Here is a 20641-nt window from a genome sequence, read left to right as displayed (position 1 = left end):
ATCTGGCAATGCACTGGGTGGAGTTTCACATATGGTGTGAAGCCCCGCCCAGCACATCCCAGGACGCACTGGGCAGGGCTGAATACTGCCATTTTCAAGGCGGGGCTGCTGGAAGAGGAGGGAGTGTACCTCCCTCCTCAAAGAAAGATATGGGGGGGGGAGGCAGGGAAGAGCACCGCTAGACCACTGGGTCACCAAAGTTTTTTTTTTTTTTTTGGCGGGGGGGGGGGGGGGGGGATACTAGGGGAGCTAGAGACCCACTGGATCTCCAGCACCCCTGAACCTGTGTCAGGGGGTTCGGGGGAACTGGAGGTCCATGTTGTTGGTTGGGGTTCCTGAGAGAGGGGGCCTCTGCAGGGGGGTTTGTAGTGGTGGGAATGCTAGCATGCAAATACATGTTGGACAGGGCTCACCATTCCTCCCCAATGGTCTACAAATCCTAACACCAGCTCCGAGCTGGTGTAGGTTTTGCTGCAAACAGAGCACCAATGTTTGGTGCGTAGCTCGCGGATCCATTAGGGATGAATATGTTTAGTATATATTTGCATGCTAGTTGCATTCAGAGCCCGCAAGCATGCTGTTTCACTTGCTCGGGGGCTCTGATAATGGGGTGTTAACAAATGCAGGCGCTAGTATGGTGCCAATAGTCTCTAGCACCTGCGCTAGATTCTGATCATCAGCCCATGAATGAATAGTTCAGAAGTTATTGGGATTAGTTTATAAGATCACATTCCTAGTAAGAAATTAGGTTAATAAAAGTATTTTGGAGTAAAATATAAACAATTCACATAGTTCTATTAAAATATAAAGCTATGGAAACTCAGATTATAAAATAGTTACATGAAAGCTAGACCTTGTATTCTGTGTACCTTTGGAATGCACAAGAAAGTAGGCAAACACAGTGGCACTGCTCCACAATTTCTGCAATAGCTATTCCATCTTTCCTCCTTTGGCTACTACATAAGTGGACATCAATGAAGAAATCAAAGCATTTTCTCAATTTAGTCATGATTTCTATGAGTGTCACAATAACTTTTGGGACATGATAGGCAATGTGGTCTTAGCATTCTTCAAGAATGGAGAGCGACAGGACCAGTATGAGGGGAAACTCCTTCTCCTCAAACACACACACATACAAAAAAAAGGGTGACTAACACCCTAGACTATATTATTGATAACATGCAAAAGTATCGTTGAACTGGAGCAGCCCACTAGGCCCCATTTGACCACGCACTTCTGTGTAATGCCTCATCTTCAGCTTGTCATGATTCTTGCCACTTGTCCTTTCACCTCCACATCAGGGTGGAGCAGTAAAGCTGCCAGTCTCTGGGAGAACCCAGACTCTCCAAAGAATAAGTAATAAAGAGACTCTGCACTGTACTGACTGATATCAGCTGAGCAAGACTGACTTTTCAAGTTGTCATTAAGGTTTGCCACAAATGTTAAGGCCCGGAGAAGAACATCTATGTTCATGCAGCTGTCAAAAAGGGAGATCAACGATGATGGTACCTGAAAGATAATATTAAAAAAACAAACAAACAGATGTTGGATTCCCTTTAAATAACCCAACACCACAGAAAGCAATGCCTGCATCAGTAGTCTCATCAAAGTGGAATTACTGATGGGAAGGCAAGCTGTCAGATTCACCAAGCTAGGAAAGTGGTTACGTGCCAAAATTCGTATACCAATTATTGTCTATTACTCATTTATGCTTGAAACAGCATTCCTCAGAGCAGGCTCAAGAATGGCAATGTTATGAACAGTCTTGTGAATCATCAGAAAATGATAGCTTTACTTCTGAAATCACAGTATTTGTGCTGACTTGTTGACATAATTCTGATGGGACTGGAAAATTCTGATAGGATTTAAGGAATTTAAAACCTATTATAAGAGGCTGAATAGGTAAAAGCTCTATTTCAAGCAACATGTTCAATTAGCAGATTTTATTTTTCATTTTCTAGACATTAGTGCTATTAAATATAGTAGTAATGTCCCAGCATTCTTAACGCTGCAGGAAAACAGTGGACCAAAGTATCATTGCTTATGATAGAACATTTTATCCCATCAATTAATAAAATGTAATTTTGTACTGTGGTGAGCATTCTACAAATGGATATAAATACAAAAAAGACTTTACCTGGACTCTAAGAAGATCTCTCGTCATAGCAGGATTTGCGGACAAATTCACAAGTACCTTCAGAACCTGAATCTGAAATGAAGGGAACAACACTCATTAAAAGCTGAGATGTACATTTCCTAGAAATTATGAATTGGGGAACCCTCCCAAAGAAATGGGAAAATTGGGAATTGTACTTGAGTAGCTACACAGTGCTGACATATTTGGGGCCATTGGTGTCATGATAGTTTTTTCCTTCTGACCCTCAGCTAGCATGCTTTTGCATTTCATAGAAGAAATTTTACTGCTGTTTTACAGTTATTGTCCCTTACACATCACTCTTATACATATGTTTTGGTCTCCATAAGACCCCAGCGGAAGACTCTACAGCTGAAACACGACCCATGTTGAGTCTACAAGTGTGTTTCTGCTCTACACTTGTAATTTACTATCCTGAATAAAGGTCTTGTCGCTGTAATTCTGGTCCATCTCTCTGTGGTTATTCCCATCTTGTCTTGTGTTTGTTGGTTTTCCTTGCGGGAGTGGCTTGGTTTTTTTTTTTGTGCAAAGCCATGCAGCAGACGTTTAGCTGCTGTGCATATTGGAAACCTGGACACATAGACTGATCTGCCACCACTCTGTCATATTCCAAATAGCGATGGCACAACAGTTTGTGCTGGAACCATAAGCACTTTCACAACTCACAGGCCAGCACTTTATTGCTACTGATCGTAATGTCCATGACAGACATAAGCAGAATTTGTTTTGTGCTTCATACTAGCTCAGTTTTGCTTATGCTCGGCTACAGGTTCTGAGGACAGTACCACCAAGCTTCCATACAGGCCTCCATGTGTTTTTCACATACAGCAGGATTAATCAGGCACACAAATAGGTGACATCACATGGCACAGGACAAAACAATTCTCCCAGAGCTCAGTACTGTGTGTAAAGTTCTAAGCATGAGCTGTCCTTCCCCTCATGCAGCGATCTCAGTCTCTCAATTAGTTCCAAAACTCAAGAAAGAATGCAGTTCTCAAGGTGAAGGGAAGAACTGTGCGCCTGATTAATCCTGCTGTAATATGATGAAACTTATGGCTTATAAGTGACTAAGACCTGAGGCTCACTGATTTTTCTATCTGATAAAACTGCTACTAAAAACAGCACCTTTCAGGTGAGATGTCTGAGAAATGGATTCTGATAGCTCAAATGGTGGTCTCCTGACAGATGAAAGGATAACACTGAGGTTCCGTGACACAACAGGTTCTGAAATAGTCATCTGACATGTAGAATTCTTTCATGAATCTGGAAATGACTGGACACGGCAAAGACGTCAGCGAGTACATAATAAGCCAAGATATACTGTGGAGGATGTTTGTGGCCGCAAATAAGAGAGATAATATGGATAGTGTAGTATGGTATTTAAAAGACATTAAATAGAGTCTTGACTATTAGTAAAGCACCAGATTGAAAATCTGATCCATTTAATTAAGCACATCTGGTTGGAGGCTTTCTTGCTGTTACTAAAAAGTCCTGAGTTGATAAGTCCAGGGCAGCTAAACACTGCTCAATTTACATATTGGCAGGGCTAGTAATTTGAGATTGGGATGCAGAAGGGAGTCCCCATTCTGTTTTAACCAAAGCTGGAAAGATTGTAAGTCAGCATATAGAGAGACTTTTGAGAAGAGGAAATTAGTTCTAACAAGGCCAGTACAGTGTATCATGTACTTTAGAACTGTATGTTATTATTATGATGTATGAGTACTGTACTACTTTGCTTAATGCAAACTGCTTTTGGGCTGAACTTTTGTTCAAGGAAGTCGCTATGGAGGAAAAGCAATATTGGCATAAAAAACTTGAACGCTAAGCGCTATTCTATAAAGGGAGTGCGCCTTTTATAGAATAGCATTCGGTGTACATCACGTGCCTAACTTTTGGGCACTTTACTTACACCTGCTAAAAGCAGGTGTAAATGCTGATGCCCAACTTAGGCATGCTTTGAGCAAAGTCTATAAGTCCGTGTGCAACTTTTCGGAACGCCCCAGGCCATGTCCCCTTTTCAGATACATGTGATTGAAGTTAGGCGCTGTGCTTTATAAAATAGCGTGCAGTGAGATGACTGTGCAAAATTTAAGACTGCTGCTTAACAAATAATTGGTTGTTAGCATCCAATTACTGATGTTTGAGCTCATTAGCCAATTTAGTTGCACACAATATATAGAATCTAGGGGACTATAACATAATGTTATTATTTTCCCAAGCCACCTTTACCAAAATGCAGAAGGACATCACACTCATTTTACCTACTACAGGGAACCTTTTATTTAATACACCTGTGAGTTGCTTTAAAAGGCTATGCTCCCTGGTCAGTTTTGGCACCCACCTGATGAAGGGATCAGGGCTCTCAAATGATGGCCATATCTGTACTATCTTAGTTCATTAGAAAGGAATCACCTCCTCCTTTATTTCTATGTATCTTTCAGCATAACTTTATTTATCCTTTCAGGGAAAAGCAGAATATAATGCCAAATAAATACTCTGTAAGAATGCCTGTTGGAAAGGCAAGTAATTAAATCCAAAATTAAAACCCAGAAATAAGTCAAAGGCACCACCTTGTGGCAACATAATATTACGAAGTTTAAGATGACAGTAAAAACAAAAACTGGCTTTATTCACATCTTAATTTTTTTTAATTTATAGAAGTCTTTATTAAGTATTGAGAGACATAACATGAAATACATCAAGCCACAAGTGGCTACTTAAGTACAATACAACCAAGGAGGAACACAGCCTCCAATATACATCAACAGTAAGCATTTAACTCTCAAACCCAAAGACACCAAATGCACATTTACTTCTAAGATTTCTGACCGATTTTTGTAATTAGCTCACCCCCCCTTAAACCCCTCCCCCCTCTTCCCCTCTCCACAGTCCCGAGCATCCATCAGGAGCAGTGTTTCAAGAAAGGATCCCAAATAGCTTCCCACTTGGTCAGAGTGTGGCAACGATTTGCCCAGAGTCTCTCCATTTCACATATATACCATAACTTATTTAACCAAGGAAGGTACCAAAGGTGATTTCTATTGAGCAGCCAAAGTGACCCTAGCCGCTGACACAGCATGGAGTACCAGTAAAGCCTGTGATTTTGTAAGGCCAGGAGGACTAAACGGGAAAAGAAAATATTCAGGTGCCCACTTTATAGGTTTAGACAGCCAACTTTGCAATCTATATTGAATTGCCTTCCAGTATACCCGCCACAAATGACCCATGGTTCCTATCTGCCCACACGCCCTCCAACACAGCGGTGAGACTGCAGGAAACATATGATGGTGAGCTATTCACACCTTAATTTTGCCCACTATAGGATGCTTTTTATTGCTAGAATCCCATGCTGCTCAAGATATCCAGTTGACCAGAGCTTCTGGTCACATACAATACCCTATCTGACCAAACTGAGTTTCAGTATGACTCACAGTTTTCAGAAAATATTGGATGTATATAAAGACATGGTAACTGATAGAAAAGTAATTCATTCAGCACAGCCTTGCAATCTGTGAGCAGTAACAACATTGCCAAGGTTTTATTTATTTTTTAATTGAACTTAATATTTACTTATAGGCATTAATGTAATTTATTTTTAAATTGAGTTTTCAGAATAGGACATATACAAACATGAGAGAGTACATTAGACTTTATGGAGGCACCACTGCACCACACAGTGACAACTTCTTCTATGATGGCATCTGGACAGCCAGACTCCATTACAGAATGCCAATGTAACCTGGTATTGGCATGCCTTACATTTACATTCCTGTAGCTGCACCAGCCAAAGACCTGGCATAACTGTGGGCATCTAAATACAGCACAGGTGTATGTAACTTACTATATTCTGTAAGTTGCATGTGTGAGTGGCTGACCTGCTGTGCCCCTTCCCTGCTCTACCCATGTGAATGCCCCTTGCATTTATGTGCGCCTTTACAGAACAGCACTCAGACGATTTGCTGCCACTTACACGCTTCAGTGACAGCTTTCTGTACATTTACATTCACAAGTGGCACGTAACTAGATGCCTTGTTATAAATTGTCCTTTACTGCTTAGACCCTCTCCCCAAAACTTAACAAGCAACTTACAGGTAAAATAAATTAGTAAATTATTATTTAACCTAACAGGAACCTGGGTACCAGCTGAAATATGCTTCTAGCCACCTTTTTCAAGTTGGAACAATCAGTCATAGATGTTGGTCCCCCAATGGCGCTAATGCAATATTGCTACCCATTAGTCTCTCCCTTTCTTTCCCCATCTTAGCGCCAGCTCTTCAATCATGGTTTACTTCACAGTTTAGCTGTAAGTTTCTCCATAGCATGGACTTCCCAAATTCTCTGCTTTCAACTTGCTGCAAAGCAACATTTAGCTACAACTGATAGATGTCTCACAAGTCTACCATCTTTAGGCTCCCATGGTACTGGTATTTGCAGTCTCGCACAAATAAAATCAATCACCCATCCCCAGAAGCCTACTACAATTGGCCAAATTCCCCAACTGTGGGGCATCGTATCACGCTGTCCAAAGCCTCACTGGCATTTGGGGAAGCAATCAGCATAAACATTTTATGCAAGCTATGGGTTGCATAGTGTCTTCAGTGGCATAGCCAGACAACCAGTTTTGGGTGGGCCTGAGCCCAACGTGGGTGGGCCCAAAATTCTCTGCCCTACTCCTATCTCAAAACATAAATACATGAGCTAATGAGGATCCCCAAGCTCTGTCAGCTGAAGACTTCCCTGAAAGTGGCCAGAACTCCCTTTTACCAAGCTTGGCAGGCAACAGCAACATCCCTAAGCCACTGATACTGGCACTTCACACATGCTTAGCTGTCAGTGGCTTAAGGATGTTTTGTTTGTTTGTTTTTTTACCCCACGCTTTCCCACTCATGGCAGACTCAATGCAGCTTAGGTACTTATTTGTACCTGGGGCAATGGAGGGTTAAGTGACTTGCCCAGAGTCACAAGGAGCTGCCTGTGCCTGAAGTGGGAATCAAACTCAGTTCCTCAGTTCCCCAGGACCAAAGTCCACCACCCTAACCACTAGGCCACTCCTCCACTGTTGCTACTATTTGAGATTCTACATGGAATGTTGCTATTCCACTAGCAACATTCCATGTAGAAGTCGGCCCTTGCAGATCACCAATGTGGCTGCGCAGGCTTCTGCGAGTCTGACGTCCTGCACGTACGTGCAGGACGTCAGACTCACAGAAACAGAAGCCTGCGCAGCCTTCTACATGGAATGTTGCTAGTGGAATAGCAACATTCCATGTAGAATCTCCAATAGTATCTATTTTATTTTTGTTACATTTGTACCCTGCGCTTTCCCACTCATGGCAGGCTCAATGCAGCTTAGGTACTTATTTGTACCTGGGGCAATGGAGGGTTAAGTGACTTGCCCAGAGTCACAAGGAGCTGCCTGTGCCTGAAGTGGGAATCAAACTCAGTTCCTCAGTTCCCCAGGACCAAAGTCCACCACCCTAACCACTAGGCCACTCCTCCACTGTTGCTACTATTTGAGATTCTACATGGAATGTTCCTATTCCACTAGCAACATTCCATGTAGAAGTCGGCCCTTGCAGATCACCAATGTGGCTGCGCAGGCTTCTGCTTCTGTGAGTCTGACGTCCTGCACGTACGTGCAGGACGTCAGACTCACAGAAACAGAAGCCTGCGCAGCCTTCTACATGGAATGTTGCTAGTGGAATAGCAACATTCCATGTAGAATCTCCAATAGTAGCAACATTCCATGTAGAATCTCCAATAGTATCTATTTTATTTTTGTTACATTTGTACCCTGCGCTTTCCCACTCATGGCAGGCTCAATGCAGCTTAGGTACTTATTTGTACCTGGGGCAATGGAGGGTTAAGTGACTTGCCCAGAGTCACAAGGAGCTGCCTGTGCCTGCAATGGGAATCGAACCCAGTTCCCCAGGACAAAGGTCCACCACTCTAACCACTAGGCCACTCCTCCACTCATGCTGACTGCACAGCTTGGTAGAAGGGAGTTCTGGCTGTCTTTTGGAGGAGGTCATCAGATGGAGATGGCAGATCAGAAAATAAAGAAGAGCTCTCCCCCTCTCCTTCCTGCCTCCCCTCTAATTTCCCAACCTGCCATTACTATCACACCGACAGACCCTCACCAAATACAGAACAAAGGATCACAAGTTAGATAATAATATTTTGACAAAAATTGAACTGTGAACCCCAAGAAGTTAAACTTAGCATATACTGCGACACTGAACAAATAAAAACAAATGGATTTCCTTTTCTACTGAACACAATACAAAGACATTTGCTATGCACATTTCCTAAAACTAACATATTCCTTTTAAAACATTCAAAATAAAATGCTGTTTGTCCCAGTTTCTTTTTTTTCTGCTTTTCTGTGTCATCTGCTAATTCTCCTTCAAGTGGCTGCTGTCCATTTGTCTTTTTTTTCTCTCTCTGTCTATTCCCTCACTACACCTGCCTCTGACATATTGATCATTTCTTTTTAGCTCTTTCCTTTCTGCTTGTTTTCTACCTCTGTCAACTCAAATTCCACCCTCTCACACTCCTCCTTTTTACTTTTCAGCTACCTATCAAATTTCCATCTTCTTCTCTCGCCCACTAGTTCTCCCATTTTCCAACTCACTCCTTCTCCAGCCATCCATTCTCTTTCATCTTTAATCTACTCCCCATTACCATATTTCTACCCTCTGACATCACTATCCTCTCATATTTCCTTGCCACTTCCTTCTGGCCTCTCCCACATGGTTCCACCATTCCCTCAAGCTTTCTAGCCCAGCAGTTGCTCCCTCTTTCACCCCTCCCCACTCTTGTAGCCTGACATCTCCCTGTCCCTTCTCTCTTCCCCATGGTTCAGCATTTCTCCCTCTCTTGTCCCTCACTTCCATTATCCGGCATCCCTCCATCACTTCCTTCTGCTCCTGGATCCAACATCTCCTGTTATCTCTGCATCCCTCTCATCTACCCCCATGTACATCTCTCTCTCTCTTCCATTGTCCACCATCTCTTTCTCTCCCTCCCTTGTGCCCAGGGTCCCTCTCTCCATTGTCCACCATCTCTCTCTCTCTCCTCCCCCCCTTGTGCTTGGGGTCCCTCTCTCCCATTGTCCACCATCTCTCTCGCTGTCCCTTGTGCCCAGGGTCCCTCTCTCCATTGTCCACCATCTCTCTCTCTCTCTCTCCTCCCCCCCCTTGTGCCCGGGGTTCCTCTCTCCCTACCTTGTGCTTGGGGTCCCTCTCGCCCATTGTCCACCATCTCTCTCTCTGTCCCTTGTGCCCGGGGTCCCTCTCTCCCATTGTCCACCATCTTTCTCCCTCCGTCCTTTGTGCCCACGGTACCTCATCTCTCTCTCTCCCTACCATGCCCGGGGTCCAATATTTCTCTTCCCCCCTCCCGCCATGCAGCATTCTCTCCCTTCCTCTGCCATGTCCAACATTTATAACTCTCTCCCACTGTCCATTTCTCTCCTTTCCCCCTTGTGCCCCGGAGTCCAACATCTCTCCACCCCCCCCCCCCCACCACCATGCAGCATCTCTCTCTTCCCCCCCTCCACCATCATGTCCAATATTTCTCCCTCTCCCCTCTCCATGCACTATCACTATTCCCCTCCACCCCTATGTCCAACATTACGGTCTGTGCTCTGATCAGGGCTGGACAGATTCAGCTTTAGAAGTTGGGAAACAAGACACGTGCTGGGCAGACTTCTACGGTCTCTGCCCTGATCGTAGCTGAATAGATTTGGATGGGCTGGAGTGTAGCTTTTCAGGGGCTTCAATGTTAACTTCAGAAATTTTAGAACAAGGACAGTGCTGGGCAGATTTCTACAGTCTACGCCCTGAAAATGGCAAGGACAAACCAAGATCAGGTATACATATGAAGTATTAAAAACAAAGAAGTAGGGGTGGCCCAAGAAGTCTCTCCAGCCAAGGGTTGATTGAAGTAACTTTATTTGCACCCTGACCTGTTGGTTGCTGCTTTGATAGGGATGGGCTGGAGTGTAAATTTTAATGGGCTTCGACGTTAGCTCCAGAACTTAGTACAAGAACAGTGCTGGGTAGACTTCTACTGTCTGTGCCCTGAGAAAGGCAAGGACAAATCAAACGGGTATACATATAAAGTATCACATACCATGTAAATGAGTTTATCTTGTTGGGCAGACTGGATGGACCGTACAGGTCTTTATCTGCCATTGTATACTATGTACGTTACTATGTTTCTCCCTCTCCCAACCCTCTCCATGCAGCATCTCTCCCCTCCACCCCCATATGCAAGCTTTCTCATTTTCTCGCCTCTCTCCCTTCCTCCCCTCCATTCCATGTCCAGCAATTCTCCCTCTCTCACCCCTCTCCTCCCCTTGCAGATTCTCTCCTTCCCTCCCCCACAGGCAAGATTTTTCACTCTTGCCCCTCTCCACCCCTTTGCTGCACCTCTCTCTTCCCACCACATGTCCAACAATTTTCCCTCTCTAGCCTCTCCTCCCCTTCTCCCCGTGCAGCATCTTTCCTTCCCTCCCCCACTGCTCTCCCTATTGCATCAATGAGTTTCCAGCAGCAGTTCCTGCACACTGCCTGCCGCTAACCCGGAAGCCTCCCCTCAGCCACATCCCGCCCAGTCAGAAACAGAAGTTGCAGCAGAGGAAGGTGGGATGCGGCAGAGGGGAGGCTTGTTTCATGTTTCATTACTGCTTGCTAGACCAGTCCAGTATTTTAAGGCCATTTGTTTTAATTTGTTTATGCAGTCCCTACATGCACATGATTTTGCTTTTTACTACTACTACTATTTACTACTATTTAGCATTTCTATAGCGCTACAAGGCATACGCAGCGCTGCACAAACATAGAAGAAAGACAGTCCCTGCTCAAAGAACTTACAATCTAATAGACAAAAATAAAGTAAGCAAATCAAATCAATTAATGTGTACAGGAAGGAGGAGAGGAGGGTAGGTGGAGGCGAGTGGTTACAAGTGGTTACGAGTCAAAAGCAATGTTAAAGAGGTGGGCTTTCAGTCTAGATTTAAAGGTGGACAAGGATAGGGCAAGACGTAGGGGCTCAGGAAGTTTATTCCAGGTGTAGGGTGCAGCGAGACAGAAGGCGCAAAGTCTGGAGTTGGCAGTAGTGGAGAAGGGAACAGATAAGAAGGATTTATCCATGGAGCGGAGTGCACAGGAAGGGGTGTAGGGAAGGACGAGTGTGGATTTATACTGGGGAGCAGCAGAGTGAGTACATTTATAGGTTAGTAGAAGAAGTTTGAACAGGATGCGAAAACGGATAGGGAGCCAGTGAAGGGTCTTGAGGAGAGGGGTAGTATGAGTAAAGCGACCCTGGCGGAAGATGAGACGGGCAGCAGAGTTTTGAACCGACTGGAGAGGGGAGAGGTAACTAAGTGGGAGGCCAGCAAGAAGCAGATTGCAGTAGTCTTTTTAAACCCTAAGGTAAATCTTAAGGGTGGTTAAACAGTGAGGCTTCTATGGATACGAACAGAGTTCGTGGGGACGGGGACAAACTTTGTCCCCACGTCATTCTCTAGTATCCAAAATAGCTAGGTAATACATAAAGCTCTCATTTTAAGAATTCTGCAATCTGTTTGTTTAGTGCTAAATTTTACCTTCTGCTCAGAACAAAGCACACTTGAAAAGTGAGCATCAAGAATATAGGAATGCATTTTGATGTATAAATGAGCCTTGTGATAGTTAACTGATTTGAAACATTAGGTCAGCACATCATACCTGAGTAGTCTTATTTCCTGCAGACAGCATGTGGAGAAGGGACGGAATTGTATGGGACATCATCTGATGGTAATCATTGGTAACAGACATATTCGTTAACAACCTAAGTCCAGCCAACAGCAAATCTGAGTTCAATGGAGATAAGGCCACACCTGAACAAATTTCTGAGATATACACCTATGAAAAGAATAAGCAACTTGATTTGCACGACACTTTTTTTGACTACTGAAATTTAAAAAATTGTTTTCCCATCTTCCAGAAAAAGTATGGGCCTCTTTTATCAAGCCGTGCTAGCGGTTCCCACAGCAATGCCAACAGAACCCATTCAAAGTGAATCGGCTTTTGGGCATTATCGCACCAGGAACTGCTAGCACAGCTTGATAAAAGAGGCCCTACATAAAGGTGGTAGAATAGTTCCAAGTTCAAATGTATTTGCTATACCACTTTTAGTCAAGCTATCAAAGCTGTTTACATAGAAAAAGTTAATATAGAGTTATAAACAAAGTTAAAACTTCAAAATTATAAAAATAATCTAGTGGTACAGTGAGCCGATGAAGATCTGTGTGCGTGACCCATTGCCACAACAAGTAGTTGGCAATGTGCACAACTGAGGTCACTACGATAAATATAATATTGAAATGATTTGATGAATGAACTGTGTTGTTATAAGAACTAGCTATTGGGAACCAGTTACGATATACGGAGTTACATAGAAAATAAGACATGGAATAATCCAGTAGATGGTGCAAAAGTAAGTCAGAGAGACAAGAAAAAGAGGTGAGAGTTACAATCCAAAAAAAAAAATAGAAAAGAGAGGCAAAGAAGAAGTTGTGGTCAGAAACCTGAGGAGTTCTAAAAAGAAGAAGTAGCATCAATATGCAAAAGACTAAAACTATGATTTTAGATAAGTCCAATAAAATAACAGCATCACGCAGAATCATATTTTGGATACTTAAGAGTGTTTTGCTAAAAGCAAACCAAGATTTAAATTATGATTTTTGCCTTAGAAATACTGAAAAGAAACAAATAGATTTAGCTGTACCATAAGAGATATTTATAGGGATTTCTATGGTTGCTCCCACATGCTGCTGTTGGATTTGGTGAGCACCAGACCCTTTAATCAGCCAAATACTTCCAAATCACTTTGCCTTCACAATTAACATTAGCTAAAAGATTTTAATGAGCATCATTAAGAATTTGGATCACCTGAAGATTAGGCCCTCTATACCAGAGTTCCCATTCAAAGATTAGCTTCCCACCCCCAGAATTGTCCCCTGAAGATTAGCCCTCCCCACCTATCAGGGTGTGTGGGGGAAGGCGAATCCTCAACTAAGTAGTGATGTTAAGGGGGCAGGGGAATCCCTATCTGAGTATTCAGATGATTGAGGGGAACAAAGGGTAGAGGTCATATTGGGGGACTGAGAGGAACACTGTTCCAAAATAAACCTCTCTACACCTCCACCCTCCAAGCATCATATAAATACACTGCTCTTTATTATTCTTTAGGAGGGGGAGGGGGAGCAAATTTTCAGGTACAGTACTCTCCCATAAAAGGATCTTCTGAATATTTGCCTGTCTAGCTCAGACCACTCTCCCAATGCTAAGAAGAGGGGGGCAGCCAATCTTCAGATGATTCAAATTTTTTGTGTATTAATTGTGTAGTGTTATGCAGAATGTTCGAACGTAAAAGTCTTTCTTGCCCAACACTTTTACTTTACCTGTATATGTTCCTGATTTTTACTGTTCATACTCAGGTTGTTAAGTGCATTTAATGCCTTCACTCTTACTTCCATGCTGGGATCTGAGAGGGATTTTCCAATAACAGAAAGACCACCCAATTCACGAATAAGATCCTAAAATATGTTGACATAAACATCAAAAGAACAGATCTTTAATCTTTCATTTTCATGAATATTAGAGCTCAATGTCTCATTGTGATATCACCATTCTTTATTTCAGCTCATACTAGTATTGCTCAGATTAACACCACTTTTTCTATCCAATCTCATCTGCCTACCATACAGACCCTATTTCTTTTTGACTCGTTGCCCTCTGTTGCAATCATGTTTGAATTCTGTTACTGGTGGTAAATAATTCTAGGGATCCACTACTCTTACCCTCTAACAAGTATTACATCTCAGCCTCCAGCAGGGGGAAGAGGGGTTGGTGGTTGAGAGGCTAGGATGGGGGAGGGCAGATTTTTATACGGGGTCTGTGCCGGAGCCGGTGATGGGAGGCGGGACTGGTGGTTGGGAGGCGGGAAATACTGCTGCACAGATTTATACGGTCTGTGCCTGAAAAAGACAGGTACAAATCAAGGTAAGGTATACACATATGAGTTTATCGTGGGCAGACTAGATGGACCGTGCAGGTCTTTTTCTGCCGTCATCTACTATGTTACTATGTATAAAAACCCGTTCTCCATGTGTTTGTTATTTTAGGGCAAACTATTGTGGTTGATATATTTGACCACTTGAATAGGGAGAAATAAAGGTCAAATATGTTGCAGGTAAGATGTTTTCATTGGTCAGGGCTGAACAGTTATTCTGGAAAATAAATAACCTTTTTTCATGTAGAGGTACCAACATGTGTATTTTTCCATCCTCTCTGACACAAGACCTTCTAATTAATCTGTTATGTACTCAATCCAATTTGGCAGTTTATTGGTTCTCACTTCACATTGTTTGACAGTACCAATGTAACTACGGGGCTCATTTTCGAAAGAGAAAAAGGTCTAAAAAGTGGCATAAAGCAGTATTTGTACATTTTTCTCACAAAAACATCAAAATCTGTATTTTCAAAACCTATTTTTAGACATTTTTATACGAAGTCCGTCAGAAGTGAATTCAAATCACAAGGGGGTGTGTTGGGGGCATTTTGAAGGCGGGATTAGGGCACGCCTAACACTTGGACATTTTACAGCCATAATAGAGCAAAACAAAAACGTCCAGGACTAAAACCAAGACATTTTGGTCTAGACCTGTTTTTAGACTGAATAAGGCACAAAAAGATGTCCTTAATGACCAGATAACCACTGGACAGAATCAGGGATTTTGGAGGACTCAGGGGACAAGATAAGGGAGCAAAGCTGAGATGTGTACATGGGAGTATTTTTATGAAATGCACAGAAGTGCCCTCTAGGGCGTCCATTGCTCTCCTGGGATGTCTAGGGGACCATTCTACTAAAAATGCTCCTCCTGCATCCCAAGGCATGAATCTCTACTTTTTGCACCTATTCGTTTGTTTTCTTTTTTTAATGGACCAAAAAACAAAACGTCCAAATCACAAAACCTTGTTCAAAACAGTATTTAAAAAAAATAGACTTTTTCTTTTTTGAAAATTACCTTCTTTCCTGTTCGGATTTTGGACTTGAGCTTAGACATCATATCGAAAATGCCCCTCTAGGTCTACAGTACTTACTTGATTTACCGAGAAAGCAGCGCTGTTACTCAATGTGATCAAAACCTGCTCTCGAACTGAGCAGTATTCTGTGGTCTCAAGGAGCTTAATGAGTTTCTGGAGGTGATAAGGCTCTAAGTTATCAGATGCTGATTTTTTGAGATCATCTGTCAGCACAGAAAGAACAAAAGAAATGTTTTAGTAGCCTATGCTTATTTTGACATAGTTATTTTATTACAATGTATATTAAAACAAATGACTGTCTCTTTATATTTAAACCAGGACTCATAACCAGTGAAAGCAAGGTATTCATTGAAACAACCATTTTCCTGGTGAAACATTTAAAACCTAAGTCCTAGTATAGCATATGAATAAACAGTCCTATGTAACTCATTTTACTTCCTTCTGAGACACACAGGTAAAGGTGAGAGTGCAGGGTCATCAGACACCCCATGGGACTCCAGGATTCCTCCAAGCTTGAAGGCCCACATGGTTCTGGACTTTCTCCATTTCTCCAGTTTCAACAAAACAAAGCAAAACAAACAAAAAAAACAGTCACACAGGTTTTGATGATGCTCCAAAAATAAAGTTCACAAGTACCCTCAGTAATGATGTGGTAAAACAAACACCTTTCTCTGGTAACATCCACAGCAGCAGCAACAACATTCCAAACAATCAACAAAAATCAGTTCAGCAGCAAAAAATATTAAAAGCAGTTGCTGGGGTTCTTCTGACTCTTCTCTACCTTGATGGTTTTTTTATCTGTTGATCCAGAACATGATTATACTTGGACACACTTTCATCTTTTGGGCAGGCATTCATCAAAAAGTATTTGAGGACTGCATCCTGGTATGACTACTTACACAGATGCACTGGTCTCCAGGAAAAGGTGAAAAGGCATCAAGCCCAGGCAGTGTCCAAGCTCACCACCAAAAAGCAGGATACCTCTATAATACAAATGTATTACATTGCCTAGTTCACCCTGACAAGGTTGGCAGCCAGGAGAAGTCATCTTATCATTCAGGATAGGTAGCTAATTATATACTCACCCTTTGCTTAGATTAATAAACTAAGGGCCCTGTTTACTAAGCCACACTAGAGGCGTGTTAGCGTTTTTAGCACGCGCCGTGTAGGTGCCCACAGTATTCCTATGGGCACCTACACAGCGTGTGCTAATTTTGTAGATGCGCTAAAAACGCTAGCATACCTTAATAAAGAGAGCCCTAACATCTTTATGCACAATAAGAAACTCATCATGATTGTTCTATCTGCCAGCATTAACAGAGCGACCAACTTGGTGGGACACTCTGGTCCTTCAAGGCAGCCTGCTTATTCCTTTCATTATCCCAGACTGTACTTTATGATTTTGTTAAAGATAATAAATAGCAATAAATCAAAACAGTGAAAGAAAATAAAATAATATCTTTTTCTATTGGACTAACTTAATACAATTTTTGTTTAGCTTTCGAAGGTAACCCTTTCCGATCCGAAGATGGGTTACCTTCGAAAGCTACTTGAAAACTGCATTTAGTTAATTAAAAAAGGTATCATCATATTTTCTTTTCTGTGTTATGATTTATTGCCATCTATTACCTTTAAAAGTCAGTGGACTAACACGGCTACCACTCATGACTTTTTTTTTTTTTTTAAGAAGCTTTGGGTAATTCCTTGATATTCGTAAAGTGAAATCAAACATATAAATTGCGAGTGACCATACTCACCCGCAAATGCGCAGTACAGACTTCCCTCTCTGTCCCACCCCCGCGTCAATACTTGATGACGGGGGCGGGACAGAGAGGGAAACTGCGTGAAGGGGAGGGAGGGAACCGCCAAGGTCGCTACCGCTCCCCCCCCGCCCGAGGTCGCCGCCGCCGCCGCCCCCCCTCCACCCGGCCCGGGCCCTCTCTTCGCTATTGAACTTACAGCGCTGAAAACGCAGCAGACAGATCAGCTGAGCTCCCGTCGGCCTTCCTTCCCTGCCTGTGTCCCGCCCTCGCCGACGTTACGTCACATGAGGGCGGGACACAGGCAGAGAAGGAAGGCCGACGGGAGCTCAGCTGATCTGCCTGCTACGGTTTCGGCGCTGTAAGTTCAGTGGCGAACAGAGGGCCCGGCCCGGGTGGAGGGATGGCGGCGGCGGCGACTCTGGGGGGGGGGACCAGTAGCGGCGACCTTGGGGGTGGGGAGGGGCGGCGACTCCAGGGGGGGACCGGTAGCGGTGACCTTGGGGGTGGGGAGGGGCGGCAGCGACCTTGGGGGGGGGGCAGCGATGACCTTGGGGGGAGGGGGGAGGAAGGGAGGGGAGGGCAGGAGAAATGATGGGCATGGGAGGTATCAGAAGGAGGGGGGCCTTGGAGCTGGGAGGGGGAGGGATAGAGGGCCCTTGGAACTGGGAGGGAGGGACAGAGGGCCTTGCAGCTGGCAGGGAAGGAGAGAGGATACTGGACATGGGAGATCAGAAGGAGGGGGGCCGAGCTGGCTGGGAGGGAGGGACGGAGGGGGGCCTTGGAGCTGGGAGGGAATGGGGCCTTGGAACTGGGAGGGCAGGCAGGGGGCCTTGGAGCTGGGGTCCTTGGAGCTGGGGGAGGGGGCCCTTGGAGCTGGGAGGGAATGGAGTCTCTTGGAGCTGGGAAGGAGGGCTGGGGGCCTTGGAGCTGGGGGGGAGGGACTGGGGCCTTGGAGCTGGGAGGGAGGGCAGGGGGCCTTGCAGCGGCGAGGTGGGGGGGAGGGGGCCTTGGAAAACCCCCATACCAATACTCGCCCGTTTTAATGGGCTTAACGGCTAGTAGAAACATAAAATACAGCTAGACAGCAGTGGGAAAGTATGTATGTCTTCAACCTGCTCCAAGTAAGACTGCCTGCTTGCTGTCATATGAAGCAGCTACCTCTCATGTTTGAATTCCTCAGACATACTGATCACATCTCAGGTGAGAAGAAAAGCCTTCATTTTATTTATACACCATGGGGAAAATTCTATATATGGCGCCAAATGTTAGGCCCTACGTCTGCGCTGAACTTTTGGTGTGAAAAGGCCCTATAATGGATGTAAGGCACTGAAATGGGGTGAAATCAGCAGATCCATGAGAAAACACATGCACCCATTTACAGAATAGCGTGTAAGTCAACGTTTCCCAAACTGTGCGACGCGGCAAACTCACATGGGTGCTGCGGGGCAGATGGGAGGTTCACGGGCAAGCGCCGGGACATCACTTAATGTCAACATATTTAAACAAAGTTGTATGGAGTTCCAGGAAATGTGCATGGCTGAGGCAAGCTACCGATGACAACTCAGCTGTGATTGGTCATGGAGACTGTTTGGCTCCTAAAAAAGGCGATCCTGATTGGGAAGCAAGGAGTGATCAGGATCGCTCTTTTAGGTGCCAGATAGGCTCCGGTGACCAATCACAGCTGAGCTGTGATCGGTAGCTTGCCAACAGTGGTCCTCCGACGGTGAGAAAGATTTTGTACGCAGCTGGCAGAGAGAAAGAGATAAAGGTAAGCACAATTAATCCTGAACCTGTAAGAGCGGCAAGTTCAAAAAATCACAAAAGCAAGGGGAGACTTCTGGGTTAGCGACAGGCACCTTGTGGGAATCACTGTTGCTGCCAGGGACCCGTTCAAACAGAGGGAGAATTGTGGGTGGGGTGGTAGAAGGAAGGAGAGATGCTGCAGGAGGAATGAGGGACATAAGTGTTGGACATGAGTTGGAGGAGAAGGAAGGGGTGAAATCTTGTCAAACATATAAACGGCAAGAGACCGACTCACCTGCAAATGCGCAGTAGAGACTTTCCTCTCTGTCACGCCCTCGCGTTGATGTGATGACATCAGAGGGCGGAACAGAGAGGGAAACGGAGTCAGACGCTGCCATTGCCGCTGGAGCCTGGAAAGTTAAAAAGAACCAACATCGCCGGCGCACCAACCTCCAACCCACCCGTCCCGGACATCGTCGCTCCTACCCCCTCCATATCGGGCCCCCTGCACTGACCTGACAGCGCCTCTCACCTCCGTGTGGAAGCGCTGCTGCTGCCTGCAGCGCTTTCACACGGAGGTGAGAAGCGCTGTCAGTGCAGGGGGCCCGGCACAGAGGGGGGTGGGAGCAGGGCCGGTCTTAGCATGTGCGAGGCCCTATGCAAACCAATTTGGTGGGGCCCCATCCTAGCTCCACCCCATTGATAAGATTATTCCATTTTTAGAACATTTTTTTATTTAAGAAATTTCAAATAAAGACAAATGAAGCTAAACTTGTACAAAAAAATCTGAGTGAAATAATAAGCACAATGCTATCATGAAACCTTCCCTCCCCAGAAATTATTCAGTTCAAGTCCACTACAATTAGTAGCAGGCCCAAGCCGGGGGTGGATGCTGCGCCGGTGGTGGCGGGAGCGGAGTGGCCGAGCCGCGGAAATGGGGATCATCTCAGGCGACTAAGGCGAGCAGTGGCGGAGATCGGAGCGGAGGCACGAGTGAGGCAGAGTTGAGGCGCTGCACGGGGCCCCCTTAGGCGCGCCGTGCGGGGCCCCCTTAGGCGCAGGGCCCTATGCGGTCGCCTTGGTTGCCTCTGCCTAAGACCGGCCCTGGGTGGGAGCAGCGGCGAGGAGTGTAGCTGAACATGGGGGAAGGGCAGGGGGGAGAGGGCATAGTTGCTGGACATGGGGTGACAGCAGGGCAGAGAGGAGGGTTGCTGGACATGGGGGGGGGAGGGGGGAGGCCAAGGGAAAGAGGAGAGTTGCAGGATATGGTGGGGAGGATCGGTGGACGGGGTGAGGGCAGGGGAGTGAGGAGGGCTGCAATACTCGCCCGTTTTTACGGGCTTAACAGCTAGTGTGATATAAACAGAATATAGCATAACTGCACTCACGATACCACCCGGGACAGTCACAATATTGCTGGTGCTCAGGTACCTGCAGGACTCTTCTCGTTGCCGGAAGTCACACGAGTCCTCGAAGCAGCAGCACCAGCAACTCCTTTCTCCCCTCTCGCGCTCTCTTTCCATTTTCCTTTACGGAAAACCCACTTATAAACACAATAACAGGCTCCGGTGCCGAAAAATAGCCCTAACGAGCACCACAGGACAAAGCCAGACCTAGTATGTCCCATCCCCGGTCAGAGAAGCTACAGACCCAGAGAAAGAGAGCCTGGCCGATCGAAACCAAGCCCTGCTGTTTCCCAGGTCTATGGGCTTCCCAGCAGCTCGGGTTACGACACAGCAGGGAGTGCACAGATTCAGGGAAGCAGGTTCGTGTTTATTCATTGAAACGTTTACAGTTTAACAGACAATCAAATCAAATGTTCCTCCCCCACCGCTTTAATGGAGATTCAACTCTGGGCATGCAAACAGTCGGCCCAGCTGCTC

General features: G+C 45.0%; 1 protein-coding gene across 1 annotated transcript; it reads right to left on the bottom strand.

The window, feature by feature from the left end:
- Positions 1–238: 238 nt before the first annotated feature.
- On the bottom strand, positions 239–20421 carry ARMC10 (armadillo repeat containing 10). Its single transcript, XM_030216404.1, has 6 exons — positions 20190–20421; positions 15310–15455; positions 13608–13742; positions 11890–12066; positions 2138–2209; positions 239–1509 (listed from the first exon to the last, which is right to left on the bottom strand). The coding sequence occupies exons 1-6, from the start codon at positions 20383–20385 to the stop codon at positions 1255–1257; spliced, it is 981 nt and encodes a 326-aa protein (XP_030072264.1). The 5' UTR covers positions 20386–20421; the 3' UTR covers positions 239–1254.
- Positions 20422–20641: the final 220 nt, after the last annotated feature.

The sequence above is a fragment of the Microcaecilia unicolor genome, chromosome 10 (assembly GCF_901765095.1).
Source record: "Microcaecilia unicolor chromosome 10, aMicUni1.1, whole genome shotgun sequence".
Lineage (NCBI taxonomy): Eukaryota > Metazoa > Chordata > Amphibia > Gymnophiona > Siphonopidae > Microcaecilia > Microcaecilia unicolor.
The sequence above is the reverse complement of the archived record's forward strand: the minus strand, read 5'-3'. Positions and strand labels throughout refer to the sequence as shown.

What these genes read in the sequence shown, in the direction of transcription:
- ARMC10 (XM_030216404.1), bottom strand. Translation starts at nt 20,385, where the DNA reads ATGGGACATACTAGGTCTGGCTTTGTCCTGTGGTGCTCGTTAGGGCTA. An exon ending in CAACGAGAAGAGTCCTGCAG is followed by an intron (nt 15,456 to 20,189) that starts GTACCTGAGCAC and finishes CTGTGCTGACAG; the next exon opens with ATGATCTCAAAAAATCAGCA. An exon ending in CAGGAAATAAGACTACTCAG is followed by an intron (nt 2,210 to 11,889) that starts GTATGATGTGCT and finishes CCTTCATTTCAG; the next exon opens with ATTCAGGTTCTGAAGGTACT.